At 52.6% G+C, this 13,069-nt stretch overlaps 1 protein-coding gene across 1 annotated transcript; it reads left to right on the forward strand.

Moving 5' to 3' along the window:
• The first annotated feature begins 2,112 nt into the window (after positions 1–2,112).
• BDKRB1 (bradykinin receptor B1) lies at positions 2,113–5,903 on the forward strand. Its single transcript, XM_045902030.3, is given in 2 exon segments — positions 2,113–3,615; positions 3,618–5,903. Coding segments are annotated over 2 exon segments (1,599 nt in total). The 5' UTR covers positions 2,113–2,297; the 3' UTR covers positions 3,899–5,903.
• Positions 5,904–13,069: the final 7,166 nt, after the last annotated feature.

Here is a 13,069-nt window from a genome sequence, read left to right on the forward strand (position 1 = left end):
ACATTTCTATTTCATTGGTCTCTTATTTAGTAAGAATGTAACTGTTACCAGGACACCATGCCCCAGCAAAATCTGTCTTTGTATTACCATCACAAAAATATAACTCTATTTCCAATGTAAACAATTTAAACTGAATGTTATTCAAAAAATGTTATTTAGAATAACATTTCCCAGAAGTCCGTTGTTCCGTTCAGCCAGACTGAACTTCCAGAAGCTTGGTTTTGGGTCCGTGAATTGGATCATGATTGGCACAGACTGATCTTTCTAGTGGAAGAATCTGAAGATACTGATATCAAACTGGCACCAAGAACTCCCCGTCTGTGGTGTTCTTACAAAACTGCCCCATAATCAGCCACCACCTCCGCTGTTGTCTGTGTAGGAGAAAAACTGGAACCAAAAATCAGCTGAATTAATTTGCAGAACAGCTGCTTGGTCTAAGTTGAAAAGCCATGCTTCCATGGGTGCAATCAGTGTCTTAGGGCAGATCTTTTAAAAGTACCAACTTCTAAAGTGGCAGCTTCTGTGTCTTAGGCATTCTTGTGGTCAGTGAAATCGCTACAGCCCCCCCCAGTGATGTGAACATCAGCAAACATTCTGTGCAACTTGCACATTTCGTCACCAACTTCCTTGAGAAACAGAAGCTCACTACTAAAATTTTCATTGCTTTCAATTTTTAGCTCATCACTGCAAGAAAGGGCATATTGCAAAATTTAAAAGTATTTCCAGGGGGCGCCTGGCTGGCTCAGTCGGTAGAGCATGCAACTCTTGATCTCAGGGTCGTGAGTTTGAGCCCCACGTTGGGCATGGAGCCTACGTAAAAAAGAATTAAAAAAAAAAAAAGTATCTCCAAATAACCAAATAAATATTTAGTTGTGGATTTGTGCCCTGCAAGAGTTGACAACACAAGAGTATCCTGACTCTTCTGTATGCTCTGGGTCAGAGCTCCTACAAGCCACAGATACTCCACAGCCACCCAACCCGTAATCCCCCGTGTTGCCCACTCACCTGCCCCCTGGTGGCCAAGCACCTTGTTCTCTTCTCTGTCCACACTCTCCCTTGGTGATTTCATCCAGTTTGTGGCTTTAAACACCAACTAGGTAATCACAACTCCCAGGCTCTGTGCTCAGCAGGGAGTCTGCTTCTCTCCTCCCTGTCCCTCTGCCCTCCTCCCTCCAAAATAAATAAATAAATCTTTAAAAAAAAAAGAGGGGGGGGGGCACCTGGGTGGCTCAGTCGTTAAGCGTCTGCCTTTGGCTGAGGTCATGGTCCCGGGGTCCTGGGATCAAGCCCCACATCGGGCTCCCTGCTCAGCGGGAAGTCTGCTTCTCCCTCTCCCACTCCCCCTGCTTGTGTTCCCTCTCTCACTGTCTCTCTCTCTGTCAAATAAATAAATAAAAATCTTTAAAAAAAAAATTTAAATGTGAAAGTCTTAGAATGGTGCCTGGAGATAGAGATCATTTCATCAGTGTGAGCTGCTATTCTTTTACTATTTGTATTTTTCAAGCCCAGCTTGAGAACCTCCTCGTTCTGGAAACCTCCCACCATCGCCCCCATGTCGTCCACCCTGCTGGTCTCGACCCCCATGGGTGGGCATCCCCACTGGCTGTACCTCTTTCTAGCCCTTCTTGATTCTTTCTTAGGTCATCGACCACTGTCTCCATGTCTGCATCCCCTCTAGGCAGTGAGCGCCTGCAGGTTGGGGGCTGTGTCCTGTTCCCTGTATCTCCGGCACCTGGCAAAGTGCTGGCACAAAGAGGGTGCTCATTAAATGTTTGCCAAAACTGTTAGCAATAATAATGCGGCTGGTTTTTAAGATTTTATTTATTTATTTGCACACACATGTGCCTGAGAGAGAGAGAGAGAGGGCGAGAGAGGGAACACAAGCGGGGGGAGTGGGAGAGGGAGAAGGAGGCTGCCTGCTGAGCAGGGAGCCCGATGCGGGGCTCGATCCCAGGACCCTGAGATCATGACCTGAGCTGAAGGCAGACGCTTAACGGACTGAGCCATGCAGGCACCCCAATAATGTGGTTGTTAATAAGATTAATCAGGGGTGCCTGGGTGGCTCAGTTGGTTGGGCGACTGCCTTCGGCTCAGGTCATGATCCTCCCGGGATCGAGTCCTGCATCGGGCTCCCTGCTTGGCAGGGAGTCTGCTTCTCCCTCTGACCCTCCCCCTTCTCATGCTCTCTCTCTCTTAAATAAATAAAATCTTTAAAAAAATAATAATAAGGCTAATCAGCCCCTTCCCTTGAGCGCTTCCTCTGGACCAGGCAACCACGCCAGCGCTCCATAGATCCTATGGCCAGTCCTGGCCACAATCCCACTAGAGGGATACGATTAGCTCCGACTTCCAAAAAGGAAAATAAAAGTCAGTGGGTCTCAGTGGCCCACACCAAGTGGTTGTGCCAGGGTTCAGACCCGGTTTTCAAAGCCCTAGTCCTTTCCTCTATACCAGGGGTCGGCCAACCTTTCCTCAAGGGGACCAGACGGCAAATACTGGCAGCTTTGCAAGCCACGCAGCCTTTGTCGCTGCCACACAAAAGCAGCCTCGGCCAATACGTAGATGAACAGGTGTGGCCGTGTGCCAAGAAAACTTGGTTTTCCAAACCCGCGGGGCGGGCTGGATGCGGCCAGCGGGTTTCGGTGGGCGGTCGCCCACCCGACGCTGCGTCCGTTCAGTGCAGGTCCCTGTGGATGACGGCCCGGACCCTCCTGCAGTTCCTGCCGCTGAACCGGAGGCAGCTCTCGCCCCCCAATGCCACGTCCTGTGACGGCGCTCAAGAGGCCTGGGCCGTGCTGCACGGGGTGTTACCGACCTTCATCATCGGCATCTGCGTCGGCGGCCTGCTGGGAAACCTCTTCGTGCTGTCGGTCCTCCTCCTCCCCCGGCGGCGCCTGAGCGTGGCGGAAATCTACCCGGCCAACCTGGCCGCCTCCGACCTGGTGTTCGTCTCGGGCCTGCCCTTCTGGGCGGAGAACATCGCCAACCGGTTCCGCTGGGCCTTCGGAGGCCCCCTGTGCCGCCTGGGCAATGGAGTCATCAAGGCCAATCTGTCCGTCAGCATCTTCCTGGTGGTGGCCATCAGCCGGGACCGCCACCGCGCGCTGGTGCACCCGGTGGCCGGCCAGCGACGGCGGCGGCGGCGGGCCCAGGCCACCTGCCTGCTCATCTGGACGCTGGGCAGCGCCCTGAGCGTCCCCACGTTCCTGTTCCGCTCCACCGTGGCCTTGCCGCCGCGCCACAACAACTCCTGCGCCTGCGTGCTGCTGCAGCCCGGCGCCGCCTGGCCCTGGCTGAGGATGGTGGAGTTGAACGTGCTGGGCTTCCTGCTGCCGCTGGCCGCCCTCGTCTTCTTCAACGGCCACATCCTGGCCTCGCTGCGCGGGCGGCCGGGGGTCCGCAAGGCCGCGGCGCTCATCCTCGCGCTGGTGGCCGCCTTCCTGGTGTGCTGGACCCCCTACCACTTCTTCGCCTTCCTGGAGTTCCTGTACGAGGTGCGGGCCCTGCGAGGCTGCTTCTGGGAGGATTTCATCGACCTGGGGCTGCAGTATGCCAACTTCTTCGCTTTCATCAACAGCTGCCTGAACCGGGTGATTTACGTCTTCGTGGGCCGGCTTTAAGGACCAAGGCCTGGGAACTTTGTCAGCAATGCACCGCCCGGAGTCCTCCTCCAGGGTCCTTGCCCCACAGGACAGACGTTCTCCAACATTTCTGGCAGAGGAAACACAGCAGGGAGTCACGAAGCTTGGCTTCCTCATCAGTGATTCCAGACATAATAGATGCTGTTGGAGTGGGCTCCAGAATGAGCTCCCCACCCGCCCCCACCCCCCAGATGGCCAGGACCTCGTCCCTGGAAACTGTTGGGTGTTTTTATGGTACGAGAACTTTGCAGATGTGATTAAGCTAAGGGTCTCGAGATGGGGAGATGATCCTGGATTATCTGAGTGGGTCCAGTGTCATCACAAAGGTCCTGATAAAAGAGAAGTGGCCAGAGAAGGCCATGGGAGAGCAGAAGCAGGACTGAATCTGGGAGCCCGGAGCCAGGGGCTGCTGGCGCCCCCTAGGGGCTGGAAAAGGGACAGAGACGGATTCTCCGCTGAAGCCTCCAGAGGAAGCAGCCCTGCAGACATTTGGACTTGAGCCCACTGAGACGGACTTCAGAGGTCTGGCCTCCAGAAAGAGTAGACAATAAAGTCGTGTTGTTTTAAGTCACCGAGTTTGGGCTAATTTGTTCCAGCAGCCACGGGAAACTTCCAGTAAGGGTCTCTGTGCACGTTGCCACGTGCCCATCCAAAAGGTTCTAGGCTAACAGCTAGGCATACAGAGATGATAGAGCTAAGGATCCCATCCACGAGGAACTTGCATAAATCATTAGAATATAAAAAAAAAAAAAGAAAGAAAACAAGAAATCGCAGAAGCACGCCCTGTATCCAGCACCGTGAGTGTTCAGAGGGAAAAGGGCTGTCAGGAGAGGCATGCTGAAGCGAGTCAACGGGGAGCTGAGTTTCAGGAAGGGCAGAATCTGGATGCGTGGAGGGAGGGGAGGGAGACCTGGCAGAGGCATAACCAGGACATGCAGGTGGAACACGGGCACTACGCATGAAAGAGTATTTATGAAACTGTTAATGCTTCGATATTCTTCTTGCCACAGGGGACCCAGTGGTGAACCTGGAAAATCTGCCTTCAAGGAGCTCGGCGAGACTCAGAGAGCAGGGTAACTGGCCCCATCACGTGAGAAGAGGTGTTCTGAGCACAGAGAAGGGCGCCCAGGATGGGCGGCTGGGAGGGGAGGGGTCTGGAGGGTTTCCCAGAGGAAGAGACAGGACCTATAAGCTGAATCCAAAGAACAAGCAGTTGTCCGAACCAAATAGGAAAAAGGTGCGTTCCAGAAAGAAGAAACACGCTCCACCCAGAGGCGGGTGGGTTTATAGGCTGGGAGGGAGAAGGATGAAGGAAGGTGAGGTACAAGGCAGTCACAGAGGGTTTGAGGCTTGAGGAGGACAAGACGAGCAAGGGCAGGGAGGGAAGCAGGGAGGGCCCGGCTGAAGCTAGAAGGCATTAATCTGTTGCGTGAATTACTCTAGCCATGCTCATCGGGGCCCCAAACAAGCAGGCAGTGGGGTATCTCCAGGGCTGAGGTTTTGCCAGAGGACGGCCATCATTTAAGGGTGTTGGGAGTACTGGTCCGACTATGGAAACTGGCTGAATTAGAGAAGGAATAAACTTAGGAGGTGAGGGAGACAGAGTGACAGGGATGCGGTTACAGAGCAGGGGCAGTGGGAGCACCTAGGTGCCAGAGCACAAGAATAGGAGGTTGAGGCCACGGAGTAAGAGTGTTTGTACAGAACATTCCATCCCCTGTGTGGCCGTGGCATCGGGCAGCTGGAATCGAGGGAAGGAGAAGGTCATTGGTGACCAGGCAGTCAAGGAATGGAGAGGCGGGGGATGGACAGCCCATAGGGTCCCTGCAGGCAGGCAGGCAGGTGCATTGGAGAAAGGGCAAGGAAGCCGGTGTTCCTGGAGCCTACCGATGGGATCTAAGAGGCCGGCGGGGGCTGGGCCGCCAGACCCTCGCAGAAGGGCCATGGCCACCCTGCGGTCAGTGCCCCAGCCCCCGGAGAGCAGGGATTTAAGTCAACAAGCTAGGCTCCAGCTGGCCCATGTGTTTAATTTAGATCGCACAGTGTTTAAAAAACTATTTTTGATGGGCGCCTGGGTGACTCAGATGGTTAAGTGTCTGCCTTTGGCTCAGGTCATGATCTCAGGGTCCTGGGATCGAGCCCCGCATCAGGTTCCCTGCTCAGTGCAGAGCCTGCTTCTCCCTCTCCCTCTGTCACTCCCTCTGCTTGTGCTCTTCTATCTCTCTGTCAAATAAATAAATAAAATCTTTAAAAAAAAAAAAACTATTTTTGAGCTGGTGACCAATATTTAAATTCCACCTAAGAATCCTGATTTCAGGCTTCCCTTGAGCATCATCGGATCTAGCAACACGGAGCCTGCATTCCTTCCTTAGGTAGATGTTTACGGAGCTTCTAGTCCATGCCAGACACTGCCGTGGGCGCTGGGAGCCCAGGAGGGGCCCCCTGGTGGCGCTGACTTCTGGGTACCCCCCTAGGACACCAGTTCTCTGGCGCTGAGAGCAGGGCCCCCCTCCAGCGGCTACAGCCCCCTCCCAAGGAGCAGAGGCTAGAGGCACCAGCTCGCTCGTTTCCCAACACCGACGCCGGGGCAGGAATCCCGGGAGCAAAGTCCTGTACAGAGTGGCCAGGACAGGAATATTGGGCAGAAGTAGAGCATCGGAAAGGAAAGATAATGCCCAGTCTCTCCTCTGCTCAGACCAAACTGACCCGAAAATGTCCTCCTTGCTGCTTTCTCAGCCCCCTGCACTCAAGCTGTGGCTTATAAAAATGCTCTCTAGGGGTTGCAAAAGACGATCCCACCATCTAGAGCACACGGGCTCACACGCCTTATCCAGCGGTAGGCTGTCCGCGCGGTCTCGCTGAGCCCGACACCTGATTTCTGGAACGGGTGTAACCGACACCGAAGCCCGGCCTGCCGCCCTGTGGGGAGAGAAGCCGGCAGCCCACAGTGAGGGCTCTGTTGTCCTTCCACTGACAAGGTCAAGTATTCTTCTGCAGAGGGAGAAATTCCTGCCTTGGTTAAAAGGATCAGTGATGCGGGAGAGATTAAATTTTTGAATTTGCATGGATCTGGGAGATGTGCTCAACCTGGAGGATTTCACACGTGGGTCCAGCCCCAAGCCTCACCTTGTAGGGCTAACACCTGCCATGGAGGGATGAGTGAGCCCATGGTCTAGCAGCGCTGGCTCCAGCACCCAGGTGGGCTCCCACTTTCTGTCTGAGAAGGGCCAAAGGAGAGACATGGAGCTTCTTTTCCAACCCAGTCCCAGCTGCGGGCCTGTTATGTCAGTCCACGGCCGCTCTCCCCACTCCCCCGCCCTAGCCATGACCCCATCCATCGTGGGCTCTGAATAGCGCTACACACTCCCGAATCCCAGCCCGGGGAGACTCCTGGGTGTTGCAATGGACACAGGCAGGTTCTTGTCCTCTGGAGATGAGTCACGAGCTTGATGAGGAGCAAGCAGGAAGTTTTCTCCTACATGCTAGAAAAGGCTTTAAACTAAATTAAAATGAGTATGTGTCAAACTGGCCCAATCTGGCTAGAATCTGAAAATGTTCCTGGTTGTGACATTGCACCATACGTACACATGATGTCGTCACAGGGGAAACTCAGTAAAGAGTACAAAGGATCTCTCTGTGAATCTAATAAAAAAGTGTATATATATATATATATATATATATACATATATATATATATATCTCTCATATAGATCATCGAGTTGAACCCCTCCATTTTACAGTTAAGGAAGCTGAGGCCCAGGCATAGGTAGAGACTTTCCCGAGGTTACCCAATGAGCTGGACTCCTGGGGCAGGGCTCTGTCCAGACCCAGGGATGCCTACCAGACTGTGAGGTCAGAGGACAAGCCTGAGTGCCAGGGATCCCACCACTGGAGTTGCCTTCCTGGTGGCAGACTCCCAGTGCCTGGCACTGGATTTAAGATAATGAGCAGGAAGACAGGCCCACTTTTCAGGAGCTTCAGGAGACAGAAGGGTATTAGAAGGGTGAGCTGGGGCTCAGCAAGTACGAGGGGAAGATACTTCAGGCTTTTCCTTGACAGGGAGCTCAGTGGTTGCTGAAAAAGCTGCTGGCTCTTGGGCTATATTAATAGGAGTATAGCATCTAAAATGTGGGAGGTGATAGCCCATTTAGCTTAGCATTGGACAGGGTACATGAAGAGTATTGTGTTCCAGCTCTTGGCTCATTCAGAAGAAAGGGATCAGACTGGCAAAGGGACTCAATATCATAACCTTCGTGACACAGTGAGAGCCTGAGAGGGCTTTCCTGAAGAAGCAAAGACCTATGGAGAAAGGGGAAAAAATGTATTTAGTGTGACCCCAGCAGGACCAAAGGGAAAAAAATCCTGAGAAACACGTTCCAGCTTACTTTGAGGAAAGAACTTTCTGATAGGCAGAGCTGGCTTACGGTGGGTTCCCTGTTCCCAAGGCACACCCACCCTTGAGAAGCTCACTGCAAGCAGGGGGGCCAATAGGAAAAGAAGTCATTTCTCAGTATGAGATGTGTGATCCCGGGGTGATAGAATCTGCCTGGAAGGAGTTCAAGAAACAAGGGAGTAACAGAGGATGTGACCCCAAGCTGGGTCTTGAAGTTAAATAGGACAATGAGGGTGTTAACCACCCACAGTCTTTGCCTCACCCAAGATGTGACCCAGTGAGATCAAGGGCTGGAAGAATTATCGCGAGGCTTGGAGGTCGGTGTTCCCTATAGGCCACAAGAGTCCACAGAGACTCTAAACAGGGGAGTGTCAAGTTCAGACCCACAGTTTAGAACAATCACTCCATGAGAATATGTGGGATATGGATGATGGCCTGGGGTTGTTATCAGCTATCTGTTGCTGCAAAACAAACCGCCCCCAAACTTAGAGAGTTAGAACCACCTTAGCTCACAGCTCTGTGGTCAACCCCACGGGCTGGGTTCTGCTGATGGTTCTTCCGCAGGTCTTGGCTGCGTTCCCACACGCATCTGTGATCAGTGGATGACCCGACAGCTCTGCTTCTGGAGGCTGAGCAGGAGGGGGCAGCAGGCACAGAGACGACCTCAGATAAGTTAAAAATCCCTGATAGATTAGGTGTGATGCAGGCAGGCTGGGGAGCACCCTGAATCTGACCTCCCCAATCTAAGAATCAGAGCGGCTGAATTGCCCACTGCTTTGATTGCACTTACTACAGGCTTTATACAGGTCAGGTATTGTGCAAGGCGCAGGCGCAGAAGACAATGAGACACTGTCCTCTCGGACCGTTCACAGGACGTGGAAGAGGTCATCGCGTGCAAGCTGCTCAGTTGGTAGATGGAAGACCTGAGACCCAGAATGCTTGGCCCCGTCACACGAGGTGACAACACTGATGAGGAGTCTGGATGAGGCACCAGGTCCCCTACTCTGTCCAGCCCTCTCCACCTGTACCATGGCTCCCCAGAAAGTGCTTCCTAAGAACACCTTGTGTTTGGGTTTTTTTAAGATTTATTTATTTAGGGTGCCTGGGTGGCTCAGTCATTAAGCGTCTGCCTTCGGCTCAAGTCATGGTCCCAGGGTCCTGAGATTGAGCCCCGCATCGGGCTCCCTGCTCTGTGGGAAGCCTGCTTCTCCCTCTCCCACTCCCCCTGCTTGTGTTCCTGCTCTCACTGTCTCTCTGTCAAATAAATAAATAAAATCTTAAAAAAAAAGATTTATTTATTTGAGGGGGAAGGAGGGGGGTGGGGTAGAGGGAGAGGGAGAGAGCGTCTCAAGCAGACTCTGCGCTAAGCACAGAGCCTGACTCGGGGCTGGATCTCATGGCCCTAAGATCACGACCTGAGCTGAAACTAAGAGTCGGATGCTTAAGCGACTGAGCCACCCAGGCGTCCCAAACACCCTGTCTTTCGAATGGAAGTACCTTTGCCCGGTGCTGACGGGGTGAGGGGAGGGGAGGGGCGGGCCATTCCTCATCCTCGCTCTCCTGTAAGGACATTTCTGCGGTCCAGCAACAGTTCCAGGCCTCCTGTCCTTCTGGGAAGCGGGGACTGAACTTCCTCGTGCTGTGGAGGCTGAGAGTGGTCCTCTCGACTCCTTTGGCCAATGCCGGGGGACTTGGACTTTCTTCGAGGCAGAAGCAATTCTCTCTTCCTCTGCTATAGCAAACCCTGAAGGCTTGTGTCGAGAAGGTGGTGTCATTAAGATGTGGTGGCCCATCAGCCTGGACCCCCAAGTTCCTAGAAGAGCAGAGCCCCTACCTCACCTGCATGAAACACGCAGTATGAGTGAGAACTCAACCTCGGTGGTTGTGAGCCACGGAGCGTAAGGGGATGTTTGTTACACAGCAGAACCCCTCCCCTCCTGACTGACCCACCAGGGTTCCACTGAGGATAGCTCCCTACGCCCCTGGCCTGTTGCCCACTCTTTACTCCTCTCTGTGGAAGAAAAGTGACCTGACTGGTTGGTTTCAAAACAAGAATTGAGCCCATAGAGCTCGCTGCCTTCCCCCATTCCCACTTTGTCCACAGACCGGTCTTCTCTCAGCCATGAGGTCAACTTAGCGCTAGACGCTCTGCCTCAGTGGAGGAAATGGCCTGAACTGCCTGGGCCTTGTGGGTAAGTTGGCCTGATTCTGGGGTTCAGAATTAAGAAGCCTGTTGATGCCATACATCGAAGTGACATCACCCACCAAGCCTTCCTCAGTCATGAAGGTGACATGTGGCCTCCATCTGCTGACTCCTGACTGCCCCACTTAGTTCCAAGCTCAGGCGGGGAAACAGTGTCCTCCAACCCCAGCTCCCACTACCTTGCCCAACCCTCACTCCGAGGGACTCAAATTCCAAACATCCGTCACTCCTTGGACGAAAACACGAAAGCCCAGTGGTGAAATGCAAACCTGATTCCTGAGAGACTTCTCACCAAACCCGAAGTAAAACCTTAGCAAGTTTTGATTCCGGGTTTCCTGGCACAGCGGACATTTTGGGCCACACAGCTCTTTGTGCTGTGGGGGCTGCCTGGGGCCGCATACGATGTTTAGCAGCACCTCAGCCCTCTCCCTTCTACCGCTAGATCTTAGAAGCCCTGCCCCAGTGGGACAGCCGAAGTGTCCCAAGATATTACCAAATGTCCTGTGGGAGCAAGATCACCCCCACCCCCAACTGAGAGGCCCATCAACCTTTTAGCTCATGTGATCTAGTTCTTCAGCAATGGCCTCAAGGAAAGGCTGGTGGTCTGGGGAGACTTCTTGGAGGTGGAGGGCCGTCAGGCTTGAAGGATTGAACGAAGGGAAGGGGAGAAGCCATGGTGTCAGGAGAGCAGGACATAGGGAGGCTTGGAGGCGGACACACTTGAGAGGTGGTGTCAAAGAGGGAGGTCCGCACAAACGACAGTTGGGGTGATTGAAGAGCCAAGCATACAGAATCGTGCAGAACCGTTTCTGGCTTGCACTGCACACATGGCCAGTGTTTGCTCCTTCCATCACAGCCGTCTCTCCTCCAGCCCAAATAGTGACAGTATTTATAGCAACTCATCACAATTGGTTTCGGCAACATTCCCCAGTGTTTAACAATAAATTCCTCCAGTCAACGCCTGGGCCCTCTCCCAAAGTCCCAAATTTCCCCTCCATCATCCTATTGCCGACCGTGGGGTGGGTGGAGGGGTGAGGTTGGGAAAGGGGAGCAAAGGAAGGGAAGAATGAGATTCAATCATAATGGACAGGTATCCACATTGAAAGTAAAGACGGGGTCCAACAGGACTTGGCCAAGGGTGACGTCATAGGCGCTTGGAGGTGCAGGGTCAGATCTTTATTTAAAATGCTAGTGTTTTGGGGCACCTGGGTGGCTCATTCGGTGGAGGAAGCAACTCCTGATCTCAGGGTCGTGAGTTCGATCCCCATGTTGGGCATAGAGCTTACTTTTAAAAATAAAGGTATTACCTATCTAAAAAATAGAAAAGGGGCGCCTGGGTGGCTCAGTCAGTTAAGCGTCTGCCTTCAGCTCAGGTCACGATCTCGGGGTCCTGGGATCGAGCCCTGAGTCAGACTCCCTGCTCAGCGGGGATTCTGCTTCGCCCTCTCCCTCTGCCCCCAGCTGTGCTCTCTCTCTCAAATAAATAAAATCTTTTAAAAAATAAAATAAAAATAAAATGCTGATGTTCTGTTCATCATGGATGTTTGTGCATTCATGTGGGCTTTGTTTTTTTTAAGAACATAGCATTAAATTATTGTTTATCTTGATTACCTTTGTGCCCAAGGCCCATGCCCCTCCCTCGCCCTCGTCCCAGCCCTGAGTGGCAGGGTTAGGGGGCTGGGGCCTGCATCTCCAGCAGAGGAAGGAATCCAGCACAGAAGCTTAAACAGGCTTCTGTTGCAGGCTCACCTTTAGATACCCCTGCAGGAAAAACCACCAGAGACCTTTACCTGAATATTATCTCATGCCCCAAATATTCCCTTACCAGCCTGTTGTGACAACTCCCCCAGGGGTAGTATCACAGGGACTGAGAGGGGGCCCTGGTGTGAGCTACCACCCAGGAGAGTGTTTACAGGGAGAAATCAGATGTGAAATTAAATGACATTTTTATTTTTAATTTAAGCAGTGTCCTCGACGAAGAGGACGCTGCCACAGACAAGCCTGGCGAAAGGGCTGGGAGAGGACTTTCGCCCAAACTTTCCCACGGAACTTGGAGGAAGTAGGGGGGCGGGGGGAAGGGTTGACTCTGCGCAGGCTCAGTTGCGCTGCTGCTGGAGGGCTCGGCTCGGCGCGGGGCCATTGCCGAGCTGAATTCCACTCGGGAAGGGAGCGGGCGCCCCCTGCTGGCCCCCGTGGAGGATTGCTCTTTCCCCACAGAGGATTCTGCACAAATTTCCAAAGCCCTAAAAGGGTTACAACACACAGGTTCCAAAGCTTAACAGAACATAGAAATGGGAAAAGGCAATGATTTCTCTGGGACACGGTTGTTTAAAGGTCTCTTCAAAATAATAAAAAATGTTTTAATGATTAATTTTGTTGGGGCGTATGTTAGTAGGTACCACTTCTACAAGAGGAAAATTGGCAACAGACACCCACACCGTAAATGGGTGCATCATTGACTCGGTGTTTCCCCTTGTTGGGATCTATCCGACGGATAAATCACGGAGAAACTGAGATGCTGCAAAGTTAAGTGACTTACTCAAGGTCACTCTTTGGGATGGAGAGTGGCTAAAACTCCCGCAAACAGGACACAAAGGCTGAGAAAACGGCTTTCAAAATGAAAGCCTGTAAGAAGAATTAAAAAGGGTTTTGAAGACAATAGTATGTTCTGAAGGGGGAAAGTCTTAAAAGAAAAACTTGAGTTTAAACTGAAATGGAGAAGAGAGGTGATTATTTGGCTTTAGGGGTGCCCGTCATAAATGAAGGGGGGATTTCTGAGTGTGGAGCTGTAACATTGATAACTGATTTTTAAAAGCAGAGGGAATGGGGAGG

The sequence above is a fragment of the Mirounga angustirostris genome, unplaced genomic scaffold, assembly GCF_029215605.1.
Source record: "Mirounga angustirostris isolate CCGP_5_RB_7025 unplaced genomic scaffold, mMirAng1.0.hap1 SCAF_9, whole genome shotgun sequence".
NCBI classification, from domain to species: Eukaryota; Metazoa; Chordata; class Mammalia; order Carnivora; family Phocidae; genus Mirounga; species Mirounga angustirostris.